The sequence below is a fragment of the Armigeres subalbatus genome, chromosome 1 (genome assembly GCF_024139115.2).
Source record: "Armigeres subalbatus isolate Guangzhou_Male chromosome 1, GZ_Asu_2, whole genome shotgun sequence".
Classification (NCBI taxonomy): domain Eukaryota; kingdom Metazoa; phylum Arthropoda; class Insecta; order Diptera; family Culicidae; genus Armigeres; species Armigeres subalbatus.
In genome coordinates this window covers 111,888,085-111,908,517 of record NC_085139.1, presented here as the reverse complement: position 1 = coordinate 111,908,517, position 20,433 = coordinate 111,888,085, and the positions used below count along the sequence as shown (strand labels likewise).

The 20,433-nt window shown below is 38.9% G+C and overlaps 1 protein-coding gene across 2 annotated transcripts in view; it reads right to left on the bottom strand.

Moving 5' to 3' along the window:
- The window catches only part of LOC134204966 (ras-related protein Rab-11B), a 43,611-nt gene extending 29,192 nt beyond the window's left edge, over window positions 1-14,419 (bottom strand). Inside the window, exons 1-2 of one of the 2 annotated variants that reach the window (XM_062679795.1) lie at window positions 13,920-14,419; window positions 6,722-6,907 (exon numbers count right to left, since the gene is read on the bottom strand). In XM_062679795.1, coding sequence (XP_062535779.1) covers window positions 6,722-6,761 — 40 coding nt within the window. In that variant the 5' untranslated portion in view covers window positions 6,762-6,907; window positions 13,920-14,419. Of the gene's footprint in view, window positions 1-6,721; window positions 6,908-7,025; window positions 7,165-13,919 lie in introns of those variants that run through there. The other variant, XM_062679796.1, reaches the window with a different exon arrangement.
- Window positions 14,420-20,433: the final 6,014 nt, after the last annotated feature.

Here is a 20,433-nt window from a genome sequence, read left to right as displayed (position 1 = left end):
TTTCCCTGCTATCAAGGTATAAAGTGCTATTTGGTATGTTGTTTACATTTAAACATAAAACTTCAATTTGAAGCAATGCCTATTCTGCCCATCTTCGCATGTCCGTCCCATGTCTATTTTTCTTGCTGGAATTAGCTATAAATTGGTTAAAGTTTATGAAAACTCATAAAAATAGACTTTGATCCTGGCATGTCGGAAATCAAAACCCGTTTGTTTTGTCTCATGTCGAAAATATTCGCATGACAGTCTCGTGATTTTCGTTACATCATCGGTTTTATTTTTTCTAACATATATACCATCCAACAGCTGAAGACCAATAAAGCAGCTGGTAATGATGGTATCGGAGCTGAACTCATTAAGATGGGCGCGGAAAAGCTAGCCACTTGCCTGCATAAACTGATAGTCAGAATCTGGGAAACTGAACAGCTACCGGAGGAGTGGAAGGAATGGGTTATATGCCCCATCTACAAGAAAGGCGACAAGCTGGAGTGTGAGAACTTTCGAGCGATCACCATCCTTAATGCCGCCTACAAAGTGATATTCCAGATCATCTTCCGTCGTCTGTCACCATTGGTGAATGAGTTCGTGGGAAGTCACAAGCCGGCTTCTTTGACGGCCGCTCGACAATGGACCAGATCTTTACTGTACGGCAAATCCTTCAAAAATGCCGTGAATACCAGGTCCCAACGCACCATCTGTTCGTTGATTTCAAGGCGGCATACGACAGTATAGACCGCGTAGAGCTATGGAAAATTATGGAAGAGAACAGCTTCCCTGGGAAGCTTACCAGACTAATCAAAGCAACGGTGGATGGTGTGCAAAACTGTGTGAAGATTTCGGGCGAACACTCCAGTTCGTTCGAATCGCGCCGGGGACTAAGACAAGGTGATGGACTTTCGTGCCTGTTGTTCAACATTGCGGTAGAAGGTGTCATGCAGCCGGGTGTAACAGCCGGGGTACGATTTTTAACAGATCCAGTCAATTTATTTGTTTCGCGGATGACATGGACATTGTCGGCCGAACATTTGCAAAGGTGGCAGAACTGTACACCCGTCTGAAACGTGAAGCAACAAAAGTTGGACTGGTGGTGAATGCGTCAAAGACAAAGTACATGCTTGTGGGCGGAACCGAGCGCGACAGGGCCCACCTGGAAAGCAGTGTTACGATAAACGGGGATACCTTCGAGGTGGTCGAGGAATTCATCTACCTCGGATCATTGCAAACGGCTGATAACAATGTTAGTCGTGAAATACGAAGGCGCATCATCTGTGAAAATCGGGCCTACTACGGGCTTCAGAAGAAACTGCGGTCAAAAAAGATTCGCCGGTTGTCCTCTACTGACATGAAACATGGACAATGCTCGCGGAGTACTTGCAAGCACTCGGAGTATTCGAGAGACGGGTGCTTAGGACCATCTTTGGCGGTGTGCAAGAAGACGGTGTGTGCACGGTTAGATGACTTTACCCATTAATGGGTACTATTTTATTGTTGATATTATTCATAGACATAGTACCCATTAATGGGTAAAGTCATCTAACCGTGTGGCGGCGAAAATGAACCACGAGCTCGCCCAGCTGTACGGCGAACCCAGTATCCAGAAGGTAGCTAAAGCCGGAAGGGTACGATGGGCAGGACATGTTGCAAGAATATCGGGCAGCCACCCTGCAAATATGGTGTTCGCTTCCGATCCGGCAGGTACGAGACGGCGTGGAGCGCAGCGAGCGAGATGGGCAAAACAGGTGCAAAACGACTTGGCGAGCGTGGGGCGTATTCGAGGATGGAGAGATGCGGCCTCGAACCGTGTATTGTGGCGTCAAATTGTTGATTCAGTGTTATCTGTTTAGATGTAGAGGCATTCCACGGGGGCATGTCAGTCGATCCTGAGCGACCATTTCGAAAATATTTGAAACTCTGCACAGTTTTTCAATTTCATCTAAATCGTCATTTTTCGATATCAAATCTTCATATTGAGTCACGACTAACTTTTCAAAAGGGTGTATGTGAAAATGGTTCAAAAATATTTAAAAAGCTGCACAGCAAAAACGGAATGTTCGATTGTTATGATTTTTTCAGCAAAGTTAGACAACTAAATGGTGATTCTTAAGAAAATGTGCACAGTAAAAAAATTTTTTGCCTTTAAAAATATCATTTTTGTCACAAAACTAAAATATCTCAAAACCCTATCTTTTTTCGAACGTAATTTTTTAGGGAAAACGGTCCATTATATTAGCTATCTACCATAAAAATTTGGTGATGGTAAACTAATAAACAAAAAAGTTATGACATTTCAAACATTTCACAATTTTCACATTTAGTAAAAAAAAATTTTTCTGTGTAAGTTATTTCGAGAATTGCAGTTTGATGCAGATTTTATTGTTAAGGGACGTGATTTAAACAAGTTGTTTTCATGATATTTTGATTTAATTATTCATAGCATCTATAAGAAACTTAGACACGATCCAGTGTTGTGATCAAAAGTATTGATAGTGTCATAATTTTCATTGCACGTGACTGGCGAAAAATTCTTTTAATAGTGTTGAAACCTGTTGATAGAAACATATCAGAAATGTTATTTTTAAGACAAAAGCTGCAAAATCAAAGATTTATATACACGTGTACGTCTATAGTTTACCTGCAAAAATATACCTCTTAGAGAATAGACTTTATAATCGGGAGGAAACGGGTATCTTCAACAACAACAAATGCATGATAGGTACATACCATGACAATGCTCACGAAAAAGCAAAAAATTACTACTACTAAGGTTGTTAAAGATCTTATAGTAATTTTTTTCTTCAGTCAAGCAAATGACACCAAACTAGTCAGTAAAAACTTAAAAGTGATTTTGTTTATTGAAATATTACGAACAACATGAGTAGCCGCTTTCTCAACTGTTGTAGGCCGTTTGATGGAAAAAAGTGTTCAAAAGAGTTACGAAATCTCACCGAAAGCACCATAGATAAACTGAAAGCGACTGGTTATGCTCCAATGTCCACATTGAATACAAATTTACGCATTTGCACGTCCTGCCGTCTAAACGTTGACAAAAGAGCAATCTGTATATCATCGGTTGAGCAGAGCGCAGGAAGTTCGAAAACGACAGCAACTGAGGAATTGCCAGATGTATCGACAACAACTGAGGAATTACCAGAAGTATTAAGTGCTGAGAGCCTTGCCACCGTACCATCAGCGAAATCTGTTTCAACAAATCAATCGGAAGATGAGTGTATCCAAAAGGTCAACATCGAACGCTTTAACGAGGGCATAGCTGGGATAAAAGTGACTCTGATTAAATGGAGTAAGATGGACTACGTTTATTACCCGGAGAAAAATACCGTGAAATAAACGAAGCTGTACGAAGAAACCTCTTCAAATTAGGACCCGATGATGTGGAAAATACAGACTACGATGAGGTAATTATAAATATGAAGGAAAGGTTCTCGAATGCAGCCACGACAAGGAAAGAAAAATTATTGATTTTGTCGATGCTGCCAAGTTCGTGGTCTATTCAGGATGCCATTGATGAGTTCAAAACCAATAGAAATACAGTAAAAGAGGCAAAACAATTGAAGAATAACTGTCTTTCAACCAAAAATACTAGGTCTAGTACTGCATTAACAGATGAGACAAAAGAAATAGTAGTTCAATATTTTGAAGATGATGAAGTAAGTCGAGCTATGCCTGGTCAAAAGATTATGTATCAGTAAAAAAAGATGGAAAGCGTCAAGCAATCCAAAAACGATTAACGATGACGACTTTGAAAGAAGCGTACACACGCTTAAAGGAAATTCACGATAATATTAAAATAGGTTTTTCCTCATTTGCAAGCCTTCGGCCAAGGCAATGTAAGCTTCTTTCCAATTCAGGAACACATAATGTGTGTGTGCACAACCCATGAGAATATTAATCTTATTTTACATAGTTTGAAAAGAATCAATTTAACAAAGGATATTAAAATGTTAACTGGTAGTCTTTTGTGTGAAAATACAACATCAAATTGCTATCTACGATCTTGTTCGGATTGTCCAGATTCTTCATCATTGGAAAATACTTTATTCGCTGAGTTTGAAGAAAAATATATTGATCAGTTATCATTTGAGCAATGGGTGACCACGGATAGGTGTGACATAGAAACTATTGTAAAACCTGTAGATGAGTTTGTGTCATATTTTTGCTTGAAATTAGAAAGTTTAATCCCTCACGATTTCATTAAAACAGAACAATCCAGCTTTTTAAAAATACGAAAAATACATTACAAAATGGTGAATTTTAGTCATTTGTGATTTTTCTGAAAATTACAGCTTTGTATTGCAAGATGAAGTGCAGTCCCATCACTGGAACGTACAACAAGCTACAATTCATCCATTCGTTATTTATTTTAATGGAAGTACGCAAATTGAACACTTAAGTTTTATTATAATTTCCGAAGATTTAAGACACGATTCAGTATCCGTAAACTTGTTCATTGAAAAATGATTAACTTTTTACGCGTTGATAAGCATAAAGAAGTCAAAAGATATATTTCATGTCTGATGGAGCAGCGTCGCAGTACAAAAATCGTAAGAATTTTTCGAGCCTATGTCAATTTAAATCAATGTACGGAATTGATGCAGAATGGCATTTTTTGCTACATCACATGGCAAAGGTCCTTGTGATGCTATTGGAGGAACAATAAAACGCATGGCCACAAGAGCAAGTTTAGCCAAAGAACGTGAGCATCCAATTAAAACTGCGAAAGAACTTTTGATTGGGCAAATCGTAGAAAAGAAAAAGATTTAACCAAATTATGATTTTGTTTTACTACTACTGAAGAGTACGAAATAAAGGCTTCAGAGCTCAGCGAGCAATTTAATAACGCGAAAACGATCCAAGGAACCAAAAATTTCACTGTTTCATTCCATTGTCGGAAAATAAAATTAAAGCAAAACTATACTCAAACTGTGCTGATAATAATTCAAAAGTGTTCGATATTTTAAAAAATTTGAATAAAAATAAATAAAAAATAAGTATTAATAAACTGTTTTCATGATATCATAACCCATACCAAAATTCAAACCCAAAACTCTTAGAGTTTCTATAACAACATTGTGTAACTGCCACATTTAATTTAATACTTAGGATAATATTAATTCATTTTTATTTATTTATACATATAATATTTATACATATAATATACATAATATCGATGAATACATAAATATGGAATATCATACAAACAACTTGTTTAACTCACGCAAGGCCCTTAACAATAAAATCAGCATCAAACTGCGATTCTTGAAAAAAAAAATACACGGAAATTTTTTTTGTTTACTATATGTGAAAATTGTGAAATGTTTGAAATGTCATAACTTTTTGTTTATTAGTTTACCATCACCAAATTTTTATGGTAGATAGCTAATATAATGGACCGTTTTCCCTAAAAAATTACGTTCGAAAAGATAGGGTTTTGAGATATTTGAGTTTTTGTGACCAAAATGATATTTTTAAAGGCAAAAAACATTTTTTTTTTACTGTCCACATTTTCTTAAGAATCACCATTTAGTTGTCCAACTTTGCTGAAAAAATCATAACAATCGAACATTCCGTTTTTGCTGTGCAGCTTTTTAAATATTTTTGAACCATTTTCACATACACCCTTTTGAAAAGTTAGTCGTGACTCAATATGAAGATTTGATATCGAAAAATGACGATTTAGATGAAATTGAAAAACTGTGCAAAGTTTCAACTCAATAGAAAATCATGAATTAAAAATTTTCTTAAATTTTGATGCTGTTGCTTGGAATCGCTCTGTAGACTAAATAAATGAAATGAATGAAGAACCACAACTTCAATTAAATTCGCTTTTTTATAAATTTCAATCCAACATGTCTAGCTTCAATTGGGTTTCCGAATTTATTTTATTATATTACTTCACCATAATCACGTTTCCTTTTGCTCAGGGCAGGGATTGCTTTATCAATTTATTCAGAGCTTGATTTTATGCCAACAATTCAGACCGTAGCTGAATTTTAAAATGGATTTCATGGAGAACTTGTAGCACTGTATGTTTCCTGCAACTTTATTGAACAGTTCAGATTACACTTAATTATTTAACATTATTATCATACGATTAAACCTGGTTTAAGCACTAAGCGGAGGTGAAGAAATCGGCGGTTAGGGAAAAATTCTTGTCCCTCCGCTTAAGATTTAAACCAGGTTTAAGGTGAAGGTGGGATGAACACTAAGCTGTGAAGATGCTCTTTTCCAGTGTGGGGATGTAATGCCAATAAGAAGAAGAAGTAGTAACATTAGCGTTTCCGTCATGAAAAACTACTATCAGTTTTTCAACTTAACTCAATTAAACTCGCTTATTCTAAGCAACTTATGATGCATACATAGTTGAAAAATAGTTACGGACGCGAAATATGGAAAATTGTCAAAATATTTCCATTGACATTTTCTCCACTTGCTGTTTTGGTATGGCAGAATATCCAAAATTTTGTGAAATAAAAATTTCAGAGAATTTAATACCAATTCTGTAACACTAATTTTGATTTTCGGTGCGGCCTATTTAGAATCTTTTGAATGCGGAAGATACGCCACTCCATAGGCATACGTCAATAAGTAACAAACTGTGAAACTATTCTCAGAAAGAATAAGTTGAAATTGTAGGACCACAAAGAAAAGGAAGTATCTGAAACTTCAACTAAGTAAAAAGCAACATAAAAAATGTGACACTTACCTTTGAATAAATAATCATATTCATCATCACGGGTGCCCATTGTTACTGATTTGTCTACTGCTGTGCTGCTTGCAAGTGTGTTTTCTCCCCCTTTTCACACTAGTGGGTGCGCGCCCTAGGAGACTGGTGCTGCTAATCCAAATAATCCGCGTATTTGGCCACGTCCTTTTGTCAAACACACTAGACCTTGTTCCAGATCAACGGAAAAAAAGTAAACAAAGACTACAATGTAGCAACACAGAAATTTTTCTTCACCGCTTTTCATTTTCTTTTTATTTAATTACTCAACCATCCCGGTACTAACTTCTATTAACTAAGTTGGCACTTGTTTTGCTTTCGACTGAAACTCGACCAGAAATTGTGACCTCGGGGTTGCGAAGCAAAGCGGGACATCACACACTGAATACGCTGAACACAGGGCGAGAAATAATAACAACCTAACGAATGGTACTACAGCTCGAGAATGGTTCCAATACCAGCTCAGGCTATGCATTTGACGCGAGTACTGTTCTGTTGATGTTGTTTGTCGTCGTCGTCGTCGTCGTCACCGCCGTTTTCTTGTTCCCCGCTTTTATGTGTTAATCGTTTCCATAAAAAGAACATACCATTCTTTATACCTACTTGTACGGAGAAACGGGGCGGATGATTCACATTCACTTCACACACATACTGGAACCTGAACTGAACGAATACCCGCATCTCTCATTCATCCGGCAGGTGGCACAGCTTAATCATATGTTATACTCATACACTCGGGTCATGGATACTACACGAACGAGATTAATGGAGAAAGAAATGCCTGAATAGAGTTGGCTGTGCCTGCTTTTCTATAATGAAATCAGAGCTTACGCAAAATCATTCTTTGTTAGCAACTCTCCTTACACTCGAAAATTCTCCTAATTATGAATTTCAGAGCCCCGAATATTCGTGACATCGTAACAATTTTTTTATAGGAGGCTCGGAGACCCATAGTGGTATATATCATTCTTTCTGTTTTAACTTTTAGGTGTTTTTTTTGTTAGGTGTTGTTGCGAGCAAATCGGATACGGATTATTATAAGAAAAGTTGACTTAGGGGAAAAGTGGGTAAAACCGACACCTTAAGCAACTTTACAGTTCCCCAATCTATGAAGCAATTTTCCGGTCTAGAAATTTCATACAAACATACTTTGGCTCTTCATGCATCAGTCCATGTGGTCTCAGGACAATATTTCTTGATAGAATTTGATTTATGATGAAAACGCGAACAGTCCATCTTCCAGCCCGAACAGCTGGGGTGCGGGTAAGATCGACACCACATGAGGGTAAAACCGACACATCAAGTCTTTATGTAATTGAACATCATAACAATTCTAAATGATGTTACAACATAATAGAAAATGTTTAACAACATTCATTTTAATTTTTGTGTATGAAATTCATGTTTAAGGATCACTCATAAACGATGGTTCAACAAAATTTTATACATTTAAAATCATCACCACATACCATACTTTATTTAGTTTCTTTAGCAGGTCGAGTGAAAAATATATAGAGTATAAGAATGTTAGTAACAAATTTACTAACTACTGTAAATATTGACCTACATTTAAATTTCACTTATTTTAAAATGTTGTTTATAACGGCGATTTAAAATAAATGCGTATGGTGCAGTTATGACAAGAAATGAAAATGACCAGTTCCGTGACGAGCTACATGTTTACAGGGGTGAAAATGAATCACGAAAGAACAACACTAGAGAACGGGTTGAATATATTTAAGAGCAAAATAAGCCTAAAAATACGATTCATTGAGCGCTATTGGTATCCGACCTGCAGGCTTTCCTTGATGACCCAATATTACCCACTACACCTATTGTCACGCCCAATGATGATATGGTATGTAACTAGTCTATGATAAGTTATACTTCTCGGCGCCTCGTTTTCCAATACATGAATGATATTATGCGAATGATAATTCTAAAAAAACATAGGTATTTCGTGATTCGATGGCAGGTGTCGAATTTACCCCAACAGATAACATAATAATGATGAGATAAGGTACCCCGGGGCAAGTGAAAATACGGGGTAAGTGGGTACTATGGCTGCCGATTAATCGGTGAACGTTTTTAATGATAACAATGTTCTAGAAAGATGAAGCAGAACTATCGACGAATTCGGCTGACACAAAAATATTTGGAATCAAAACCATTTGGGGCTCCATACTAATGGTATTGTTTAATCATGACTTTAAACTACCGACAAAAGCTTTTACTGTTATTTTAATCCAATGGATTTCCAACAAAATAGTCGTTTCTAAATTCATCATTGATGTGGAGAGTGAATATTTTGAGCAATTAAATAATTGTGTGACATCGAAAACGATTTAAAAATTTTGATTAAAGCCAAAATCTGCAATTTTCACTTGCCCTTGAGTTTTAACATACATGGGGCAAGTGGGACATATTTAAACAACATTTTCGATAGAGCCATTTTACCTGTTTTTAAATTGATGTCTAATGAAAAATAACTTCGACACTCATACATCATATGAATCTGAATCAAATGCAGTTGATATCATTGGTTTCGTTGTTAAGAAGTAGTGTACAGTTGATTAACCAAATCTGTATTTTACTTCCTGAAAATGATCTCCCTCATGGAAAAAAACAATGGTTATAACTATGCGAAATTTTCCGTTGACAGTGCAAACAATCCATTTATTCTACAATAGATCAACAGGTTTTGTCTTGTGTTTTGCTATTTTTAAACTTCGCATCAGATTAACAGATTTTTAGATAAATAAAGTGCTTAAGACATAAAATGGCCATTTCGTTCTATTACAAATTTACAACACCGCTGAATAAAAACGTTCCTTTTGAAGTTCTCATTTATGTAATAATTTGTGTTCTAAACAGAGAAATATTCATTCGAAAAGTGATCAAAGATTTGCTTATTCTTTCCATCCAACACATTTGGTAAAAAAGTAAGCTAATGGAAAGCAGGCAACAGCCAATTAAACAGTAAACCGGCTGTTGTCTTGTTGTTATATTTCCTAACATTGTGATCCCTTTCTTTTTGCAAAAAAAAAAACAAAAGTCTGACAAGCAATAAACCTCCATCCATGATCAGAAATACTACGATTCAGAAATTATATGAACATTTTAACTACATTCTTCAAATAAGGTACGTTCGACAGTATAAAGCAGAATAGGTCCCACTTGCCCCGTTTGAAGGGGTAAGTGGATCCCACAGGTAAATTTATTTATGTCACAAACAATATTTTTTGTAACTGAATAAATGGCTTACAACACGTCTACACTTCAACAACGGAAGCATATAATGATGTATCCGTGGTTAATGTCCTGAAATAGCCTGTTTTCTAAGTATGCGTTAACAATTTTGCTGAACTAGCGTTTTTTTAGGTCCCACTTGCCCCGGGGTACCTTACATGTTGATGTTTATAATTAGAAAAGTTAACTATTTTTCCACAACATACACAAAATGATGTTCAATTATGCTATCAGAGATGAATTAAATACTAAAAATTAACAAATTTTTGTCGAATAAACCGATGCCAAAATTTTACATAACTTATCTCCTCAATGGTGATCAATGCTAATTGTCTGTTTATTATGACTCTTACACATCTCCGTCAGTTACAAAATGACTAGAAATACAAGAAATCAAACGTTTATTCAAAATGTGTTGAAATTCTGTCCGATAATCACTTGAATTCAGAGATTTGAAGTGGTGTCGGTTTTACCCACAATTCCCCTATGTTTTTCGTGTTTTCGTGTGCACACACACGTACGCATGGACAGACAGACATTTGTTCAGTTCGACGAGCTGCGTCGATTGGAATATAACATTATGGCTCTCCGAGCCTTCTATAAAAGTTTGATTTTGGTGAAATGATAGCCTTTCGGTATATTGCACTGCACGAACTGCTTAGTCTCTTTTTCACTGCAATAAAACAACAAGACCAGTAAATGTCAAATTTCATGAAGAACGAAAGAGAAAGAGATTCGTCCGTGCAATGCCATATAATTTTGTTGTACGAGAAAGGTTATCCGTCAATAAAAAAACAAAGACTGCGATTAAATGATATATTGTTGTCACTCCATGTAAAACATTGATCATAGCAAAGCAACGCGATTCTCCTCGTCAGCCTAGTTAAAAAGGATATTATATCCCAGTTAGAGAATGGTTGCTGTAAATCAAAATTACAGATTGTAAATATATGATTCCTCACTAAAGCCCCAAACGCAATACAACGGAACGGCGACGGAAACGGAAAATTTGACAGAAAATATATGGGGTGACTGTCAAATTTTCCGTTTCCGTCGCCGTTCCGTTGTATTGCGTTTGGGGCTTAAATATTTGAAATATTTGGGCTACATCCTGCAACGTTAACATTGAGAAAATGCCGCTTGAGAAAAATGCATCATAATTTCCAATCATATTCCGCAGGTTTATGATATTTCAAGCAGCAAAAACTTCTAAAAGCACATAACTAAAACACTGTCTAGGATTCATCCATAACCTTAATTCCATCGAAAACATAAAAAAAAATATCGAAATCAACAAAGGAACATTGTAAGAGAATATTTCTCTCCCCGAGCTCGGGCCGATGACAACGATGACAGATCGATAAACTGATTAAATTGTTCCTACCCTGGTTTTCTAGTTGAAGGAAGTAATAAAAACATGATTTAAGCAGTCAATTTTTCTTTACATCAGGTTAAGGTTTACAATACTTTGAAGCTCTTTCATGGAATAATTTCATCCAATGAAAATGAAAATCTAAGAACTGAATCTCACAAAATTTGTAGTATTGAGCTTTTTTTTTCTTATAGTTGGGATCATACCCTCCATCCTTCTTTTAAAACTATTACCAAAAGTGAGTGAGAAGTTACGAAGGAACTCCGAAGCGGGTACCAACGAGCAAAAATTTCCAAACAGGGATGGGAAATGTCCTAAAAATGCCATGGGATTGCTATTAGGACTAATTTGTAAAAAACTTTTTTGAGGGCTACCACTAAATGTAAAAACACAATTGTATACAACTTTGTAACGTTCCTTCCCTATTGGACCACCAATAAATTTCCAATCAACAAGGCGTGCCGCGAATTCAGATAACTCCGTTGTTCAAAGTTTTACTTAAGCGCCAATCAAGCTAATGCTTGATGCAAAACTTCACGTTATACATTTTTTTGCTCTGTTCAAGCTCTGTGGCAAGTCGTGGGAAAGCACAGAAAAATCATAAGAGCCAATCACAACTCAGCGACGCGACTAAAATTCATTACAATTTTATGGAATCAAAAAAAAAAACAATCAAATCCGTTAACACAATCTATTGCGCACTAGCAAGTCCATTACAATTTAATTTCTAAACGGCCGTAAATTGTGAGCTAATTCTGCTTAACACTAACTTCAACACACGCGCAGTTACAAAAATGTTAGTGTGCACAAAATTTAATTTTCTTCACTTATCTTCTTTCTCAGCCAGGCCAAGTCCCACGTCGCTGGTTGGGAACCGCTGACGAATTGCACGTGGACTCCGACTAAAACCGACCACCGACTAAACTCTTCCACAACATATTGTTTGTACAACGCAAACCTGCAATCAACACCCATACTTTATCAGCAACTGCGCTCGAAGATTGTGTAAGGTTGTGCCAAGATCGTTAGATCCCTACCACATAAACGAAGGGAGAGATCAGTTCAATCAAAGTGAATTGCCTATTTTCCAAATATCGCTGGTTCACCACTAAAAAGTTGTTTTTTACGCGGTTTTTTCCCAAAAGTCCGGAAAACTTGAGGAAAGCGCAAAAAATCGACTTGTGATGAAGCCGTTTTTACGCGGATTTTGAGATTTACGTGTTTTACGCGGTACGTATCCCTCGCGACTCCAGTGTAATTGATAAAAAATGTTTGTTTTGAAAACCATACACGTTCAAATGTTACCCGAAATTGTCAATCAATTTTAGGCATCTGCGAATTGCAGTAAATCCGTAGATTTGTTAAAACAAAACAGTATGAGTGGTAGACTTAAAAGAAAGAATCACCGTCTTCGACCAGAGGTCGCACAGACTGAACACTTAACATCTAGCATGAGACAACGGACTGGACATTTACACAAGACCCACTAGACCAATGGAGAACTCCTCGCTTTACGAAACGTTTTCTCCTCCTTACCGGGCGGGAATCGAACCCACACTCCACAGCACATGCGTTTAGACGATTGACGTCGCTAACCGCAAGGCCACGAAGCCCGAAGCTCCAAAGATAAAAAATACAACATATTAGTGCTGTCCAATGAGCAGCTCAAAGTTGTTCCCGCCCTACTTCGTTCTTCTTTGTCCCATTTGTTGATATGAGCAGAAGGGGAGCAGAACAGGGAGAAACTTCGAGCTACTTCAAGCTCTCATTGGACAACACTATTCTTCCGACCAAGGATGTTATGTTATTTGCGTCCGATCATTTAGTAGTTTATCACTAACTCATTCCAGAAGCGGAATTTCAAAATGTGTTGTATGGTGAACTTCAAGTGCACAACTCTGCCTAAAGATTCGTTGTTTAAATTTGCTTAGTAACGGAGATATAGCTATAATATCAGTAACTTACACTCCAAATAAACTGAACGTTGTTTCAACCTGAATTTTCAGGTACATTTTACGTACACACGTAACTGCAATTGCTTCAGAAAATTCAGGTGAAACTTACGTGTCTGGTGAATTCTATCCTAAAGTCAGGTAGAACACAAAAACAAAACATTTAGAAATTCCGCTTCTATAATGAGTTATTGACAAACTACTAATTGATCAAACGCAAATTACTTAATGATCGATAATATCTTTGCTTAAGGCTTTGAATCGAATATTTAATTTTATATTCGTCATTTCTGACCTTACCATAAGTTCAGTGTTGTAAAAATTGTTCAATAAGATGTTAAAAATTAAAGTGAGTCCAACCCTATTACTCTGATGATGCCATTACACAAACACAATCTCGGATGCCATCACATGTATCCACACATACACACCTGTAGAAGGGACGACAGCAAGAGGATTGACTGGCGAATGATTTTGATACGAATGAACATTCTAATTTTTGCAGGACGGCAACTGCACTTTATCGGGTCACAATTCCTGGTCGTTCATAGATTTCACGTATCGCCCACATAATCGAACGTTTCCTGATATGAAAATGATGTCTTACTTTGCTCCTCTCCAATTGCTGATATCCGGCTAACTAGATCAATCCAGCTAATCTAAATTCTCGAATCACGACCAATCCTTTTGCATAGCACTGCGTCTGCTCTTCGGAAGGAAATTTTCCGACAAAGCAACCAATAATCCTTCCAGCACCCGATTTCACTGGTCTCTTTGATTTGCGATTTACTTTTTCAGTGGCACTGCACCGCAGAGACAATTTATAACACAATAGCCTGGACACGTCCACAGTAAAAAGGAGAAAAAATCGGAGTGGCAACTGTCCGCACTGAAACGTTCGTACGAAATAGCCAGAAAGCGACGCGTCGAATTTCACTGCACTGCACCACTGTGACCCGGGGTGGGTTTTCGATCGAGAAAAAGAGGTCCTAAAGTTCCCCTTTGCCCGTGAACTTCACGCGAAGACCCGTAGCGGTTGTTCGCTATGTGAAACAAAATGTCGGCCCTACACACTGCACTCTGTGTTCGTTCTTTTTGAGTGATGATCTGCTGTTTGATAGAGCCAGTGTTGCCGAGTCCACGAAAATATTTATAGTTAAATTAGGTTAAATTCAAGTTGAAGATAATAAATAATAGGCCTTTTCACGTGACACTGCCGAGACTGCACTTGTTTACAACCGCTGAACAGGCCTGCAAGTCCGAAGCTGTCACTTTCATAGAAGAACTGTCAATTGACGATAAAATCAGCTGTTTTTAAACGTCTCGTGAAAAGGCCCATAATACAAAATTCAATTTTAATCAAATTATCATTCCTGGTCGCACTGCCAATGAGTCATATGTCAACCCAGTGCAAATAATACGGATGCCAATTCGGGCAAGGTAAAGGCAATCTCACACCGTACGGACTCCGTTAGATTTTTTTCAGGTTGGTTATCGAAAAGATATTTTAGTTACCCATCACGGTTAGATCAGACAACCCAAAATGAAGTTCAAACAACTCAAAATTAAGTTCATTTCACTTAATTTGGATCGTTGGTGGGGGAAGCCAATTTTGAGTTGGATTGCCGAACTCGGATTTGAGTAGTTTCCGTTTGATCCCCTGTGAAAAAGTACCCAAATATTAAGTTGTTTCCACCTAATGTTAAGTTCAAATATTTTTAAACAACCTAAATTTGAGTTCAACCCCTTTAACCTAGCGTTGGCTTCCCCCATCGAACTGCTATCATCGTTGGGTGGTTTTCTTTGGTGGTTTGTTTTTGACATCAAAGGATGGAATGAAAGAGATGCCAGATCGAAAACAACTCAAAATTTGGGTTGTTTGATCTACCAGTGCAGATAAAGATTGTCGCTGTCGTTGCTGTCCGGAACATCTTTTGCTGGCGAGGATAGAGGATCTAAATGTCAATGAAGGGAAAATACATACGATTTGACAGTTACGTACAACACATGTTTCGGACAGCAGTACAAAAGGGACCGAAGCGACAACCTTTATCTGGTAACTAAAATATCTTTTGGTTATCGTGTTCAAAAGAAATAAATCGCCTGCTTTGAGCGTGCTTACTGCTTACAGCGGCATACTAGGAGTTAACTTTCTGAAATCAGTATGGCGAAAGGCATCTAAGGTTCGATTTCTCAAAATTAAGCATCTTCATCGAAAAAATATTTGACAGGCGTAGTTGCGGACACCATCCTTCCGTTACCAAATAGTTTTTCATGAAAAGTTCCTAATTTTGAGAAAACCCGCGTTAGATGTCTTTCGCCATACAAATTTCTGGCGGTTAACTCAAGCTGGCTATTTGCGCATATACGGTAGCGCCATATTATGTTTAATTCCGTCGTTTACTGAATCGGAAAAGTAATAAATTGAAATGAAATACAGTCGACTCTCTACATCTCGATGTTCTACATCTCGATATCTTTGGGCTGTCAACTCATGTATTTACGATTCATCTGCGTGAATTGAAAATGCGTATTGAAGAATTATTCTGAATTTTCGTATTTTTTGGCGTATTGGAGTAGTTTTCTTTATTTTTGTATTTTTGTGTATTTAGTTCATCATTAATTGTATTTTCCGCAATGAATTATATTTTTCGCATATTATTGAAGGTATTTTTTTCATTTCGTGTTCGTATCTGTCAAAATTATCAAATTATTTTCAAAACAAAAAAGTGACGATAATGGCATATTTATTCTGCAGAGACTATTCTGCAGTGAAGACTATTTTTTGGTTTGCAGTTAGCTTTGCGAATGAAGGCATAGAATTATTGTCTATCCGAAATAAATTTATACCGCTTTTTATACCGAAGTTGGATTTTTCTCCGGATACAGGCAACTTTACCAACTTCGGAAGTAGTGCGCTGGATTCGCCTAAAGATGCGCTAAGCAACGCATCAATTAGTTTGAAAAATAAAACTTCGGAAGAAAGTTCGGTTCGGAAGTCCCGACTTCCGAATTCTAACTTGGTGCTACGCCGACAACACCAATCCAGAGATTTCATTTCATTTATTTAGTTAACATCTAAACAGATAACACTGAATCAACAATTTGACGCCACAATGCACGGTTCGAGGCCGCATCTCTCCATCCTCGGATACGCCCCACGCTCGCCAAGTCGTTTTGCACCTGGTTTGCCCATCTCGCTCGCTGCGCTCCACGCCGTCTCGTACCTGCCGGATCGAAGGTGAACACCATCTTCGCAGGGTTGCTGTCCGGTTTTCTTGCAACATGCCCTGCTCATCGTACCCTTCCGGCTTTAACTATTTTTGGGATACTGGGATCGCCGTAGTGCTGGGCGAGCTCATGGTTCATTCTTCGCCGCCACACCGGTTTCTTGCACACCGCCAAAGATGGTCCTAAGCACCCGTCTCTCGAATACTCCGAGTGCTTGCAAGTCCTCCTCGAGCATTGTCCATGTTTCATGTCCGTAGAGGACAACCGGTCTTATAAGCGTCTTGTACATGACACATTTGGTGCGATGGCGAATCTTTTTCGACCGCAGTTTCTTCTGGAGCCCGTAGTAGGCCCGACTTCCACAGATAATGCGCCTTCGTATTTCACGACTAACGTTGTTGTCAGCCGTTAGCAAGGATCCGAGATAGACGAATTCCTCGACCACCTCGAAGGTATCCCCGTCTATCGTAACACTGCTTCCCAGGCGGGCCCTGTCGCGCTCGGTTCCGCGCACAAGCATGTACTTTGTCTTTGACGCATTTACCACCAGTCCAACTTTTGTTGCTTCACGTTTCAGGCGGGTGTACAGTTCTGCCACCTTTGCAAATGTTCGGCCGACAATGTCCATGTCATCCGCGATGCAAATAAATTGACTGGATCTGTTGAAAATCGTACCCCGGATGTTACACCCGGCTCTCCGCATGACACCTTCTAGCGCAATGTTGAACAACAGGCACGAAAGTCCATCACCTTGCCTTAGTCCCCGGCGCGATTCGAACGAACTGGAGTGTTCGCCCGAGATCTTCACACAGTTTTGCACACCATCCACCGTTGCTTTTATCAGTCTGGTAAGCTTCACAGGGAAGCTGTTCTCGTCCATAATTTTCCATAGCTCTACGCGGTCTATACTGTCGTATGCCGCCTTGAAATCAACGAACAGATGGTGCGTTGGGACCTGGTATTCACGGCATTTTTGAAGGATTTGCCGTACAGTAAAGATCTGGTCCGTTGTCGAGCGGCCGTCAACGAAGCCGGCTTGATAACTTCCCACGAACTCATTCACTAATGGTGACAGACGACGGAAGATGATCTGGGATATCACTTTGTAGGCGGCATTAAGGATGGTGATCGCTCGAAAGTTCTCACACTCCAGTTTGTCACCTTTCTTGTAGATGGGGCATATAACCCCTTCCTTCCATTCCTCCGGTAGCTGTTCGGTTTCCCAGATTCTGACTATCAGTTTGTGCAGGCAAGTGGCCAGCTTTTCCGGGCCCATCTTGATGAGCTCAGCTCCGATACCATCCTTACCAGCTGCTTTATTGGTCTTTAGCTGTTGAATGGCATCCTTAACTTCCCTCAAGGTGGGGGCTGGTTGGCTTCCATCGTCCGCTGAACTGACGTAGTCATCTCCTCCGCTGCCTTGACTTTCACTGCCTGTACTCTCAGCGCCATTCAGATGTTCCTCGTAGTGCTGCTTCCACCTTTCGATCACCACACGTTCGTCCGTCAAGATGCTCCCATCCTTATCCCGGCACATTTCGGCTCGCGGCACGAAGCCTTTGCGGGATGCGTTGAGCTTCTGATAGAACTTGCGTGTATCTTGAGAACGGCACAGCTGTTCCATCTCCTCGTACTCCGCTTCTTCCAGGCGGCGTTTCTTCTCCTGAAAAAGGCGGGTCTGCTGTCTCCGCTTCCGTCTATAACGTTACACGATCTGCCGGGTACCTTGCTGCAGCGCGACCGCCCACGCTGCGTCCTTCTCCTCCAGAATCTGTCTGCACTCATCGTCGAACCAATCGTTCCGTCGACTTCGACCAATATACCCGACGTTGTTCTCCGCTGCGTTGTTAATGGCTGCTTTGACTGTATTCCAGCAGTCCTCAAGAGGGGCCCCATCGAGCTCACCCTCTTCCGGCAACGCTGCCTCGAGATGCTGCGCGTATGCAGTAGCGACATCAGGTTGCTTCAGTCGCTCTAGGTCGTACCGCGGCGGTCGTCGGTACCGAACATTGTTGATGAGGGATAGTTTTGGGCGCAGTTTAACCATCACCAGATAGTAGTCAGAGCCGATGTTAGCGCCACGATATGTCCTGACGTCGATAATGTCGGAGAAGTGCCGTCCATCAATCAGAACGTGGTCGATTTGTGATTCTGTCTGCAGTGGTGATCTCCAGGTGTACCGATACGGGAGGCTGTGTTGGAAGTAGGTGCTGCGAATGGCCATATTCTTGGGGGCGGCGAAATCAATTAGTCGTAGGCCGTTTTCGTTCGTCAGCCGGTGAGCGCTGAACTTTCCGGAGATGGCGAGGTCGATTATCTGTCCGGTCTAGTATATATGTTGTTGAGTGGGAAACATTCTCGATTCCCTGAGCAATAGTGTATCCACTGTACTTGTCATACAAGATAGATACTTATGCAGTGGCGGGAATAGAAAAGCTTTCAACTAAGCATTAATAGAATGCTAAGTTGAAAGGCCATATTGCCGTAGACAAAAAAAAAGCTTCTACTACTTTTACATCGAGGTTAGTAATAAAAATGAGTGAAAGTATCAAAAACCGTATATCATTCGGCAACTTCTGGGAAACGATTTCGAATTGAAATCCAAGCAGCCTGATATTGAAATTATTGATGTTTTCATAGTCAAAGTCTTTAAGTCCTTATTCTGTCATAACTTCATCGAGATCAAGACTTTCTAATATCTAAATCAAGCTGTCACATTTATTTTTAAATTGGTTCCCCCAATAACTTCCTCCATAGTCCATAGTGTTCCAATAAGCTATCGATGTCCAACTCGGTTGTGCCCATTTTTTTTTATGCTGATACCGTAGTCGAGATTACACACGATATCACGAGTTATTTTTTGCGCCACATTTTTCTTTTCAAAACAATCATTTCATAGCTGTCAAAATGGTATGGTATGGCTGATTGGTATTGGCAAGTATGTATTGGCGTATTTTTTTGTAATTCGGCGTATTAATCGTGTATCAAACTTGTACTTTAAGTTGAATTGATGGATTGTCGGCGTATCGATTAATTATTTCGCATTGAACATGGTGACCAGCGAACCGGGAAAACCGGGAGAACCGGGAAAAAACCGGGAAATGAAAATCACCGGGAAAATGTCGGGAAATATGCGGGAAATTCAATAACCACCGGGAAAATTTTCAAATCTGCATTTGTCTCTTTGTAAAAAAATAGTGCAGTAATCTCAAATATCATGAGAGAATTGGCAGACTCGTTCGCTCATTACATTCTATTTCAGAGTTTACAATTTTTCGTACATACTGTGAACTCATACAAATTTCTAAAGTAGGTCATGTATTTATGAATTTTAGATATCCCATTCAATCAAGGATCAATCCTCACCAAAGTTGAGTTTCAGACATAGTAATTAATTACCACTCCGGGTTACTTATACCCGGAATATGAGCAATCAACTTTGATTGCACTGATTTTTTTTATATTAAATTTGAATTGAACCTTCCTTAAATTTTAATTACCTCAATCGATTCCTTCTAAGTTCTCCAATTTGTCCAAATAAATATATTTGGTATTCCTCCTTTCCGTATGAACTCGTGGCAAGTGCAGAGGTATATTCGGCTTGCAGTGGGCGAGTGATTGCATCAACATTTCCTCCCACTTCCCAACATTGACTTGCATTCTGACGTGGCAAGCGCCAGTATGACCTTACAAATGAGATCACCAGTACTTGTACATTGAAGATGTGTGCTAGTCCCAAGCAAACATCTGTTGGTTCCCTGTGCAAGAACAGCTGATCTGGCCATAATGGAGTAGCAACTACGAGCAGTCAATCAAGCTCAAGCTCAAGCTCATAAATATATTTGGTATTCCTCCTCTTTTATTTCAAATATTGCTACATTTCCAAGCCG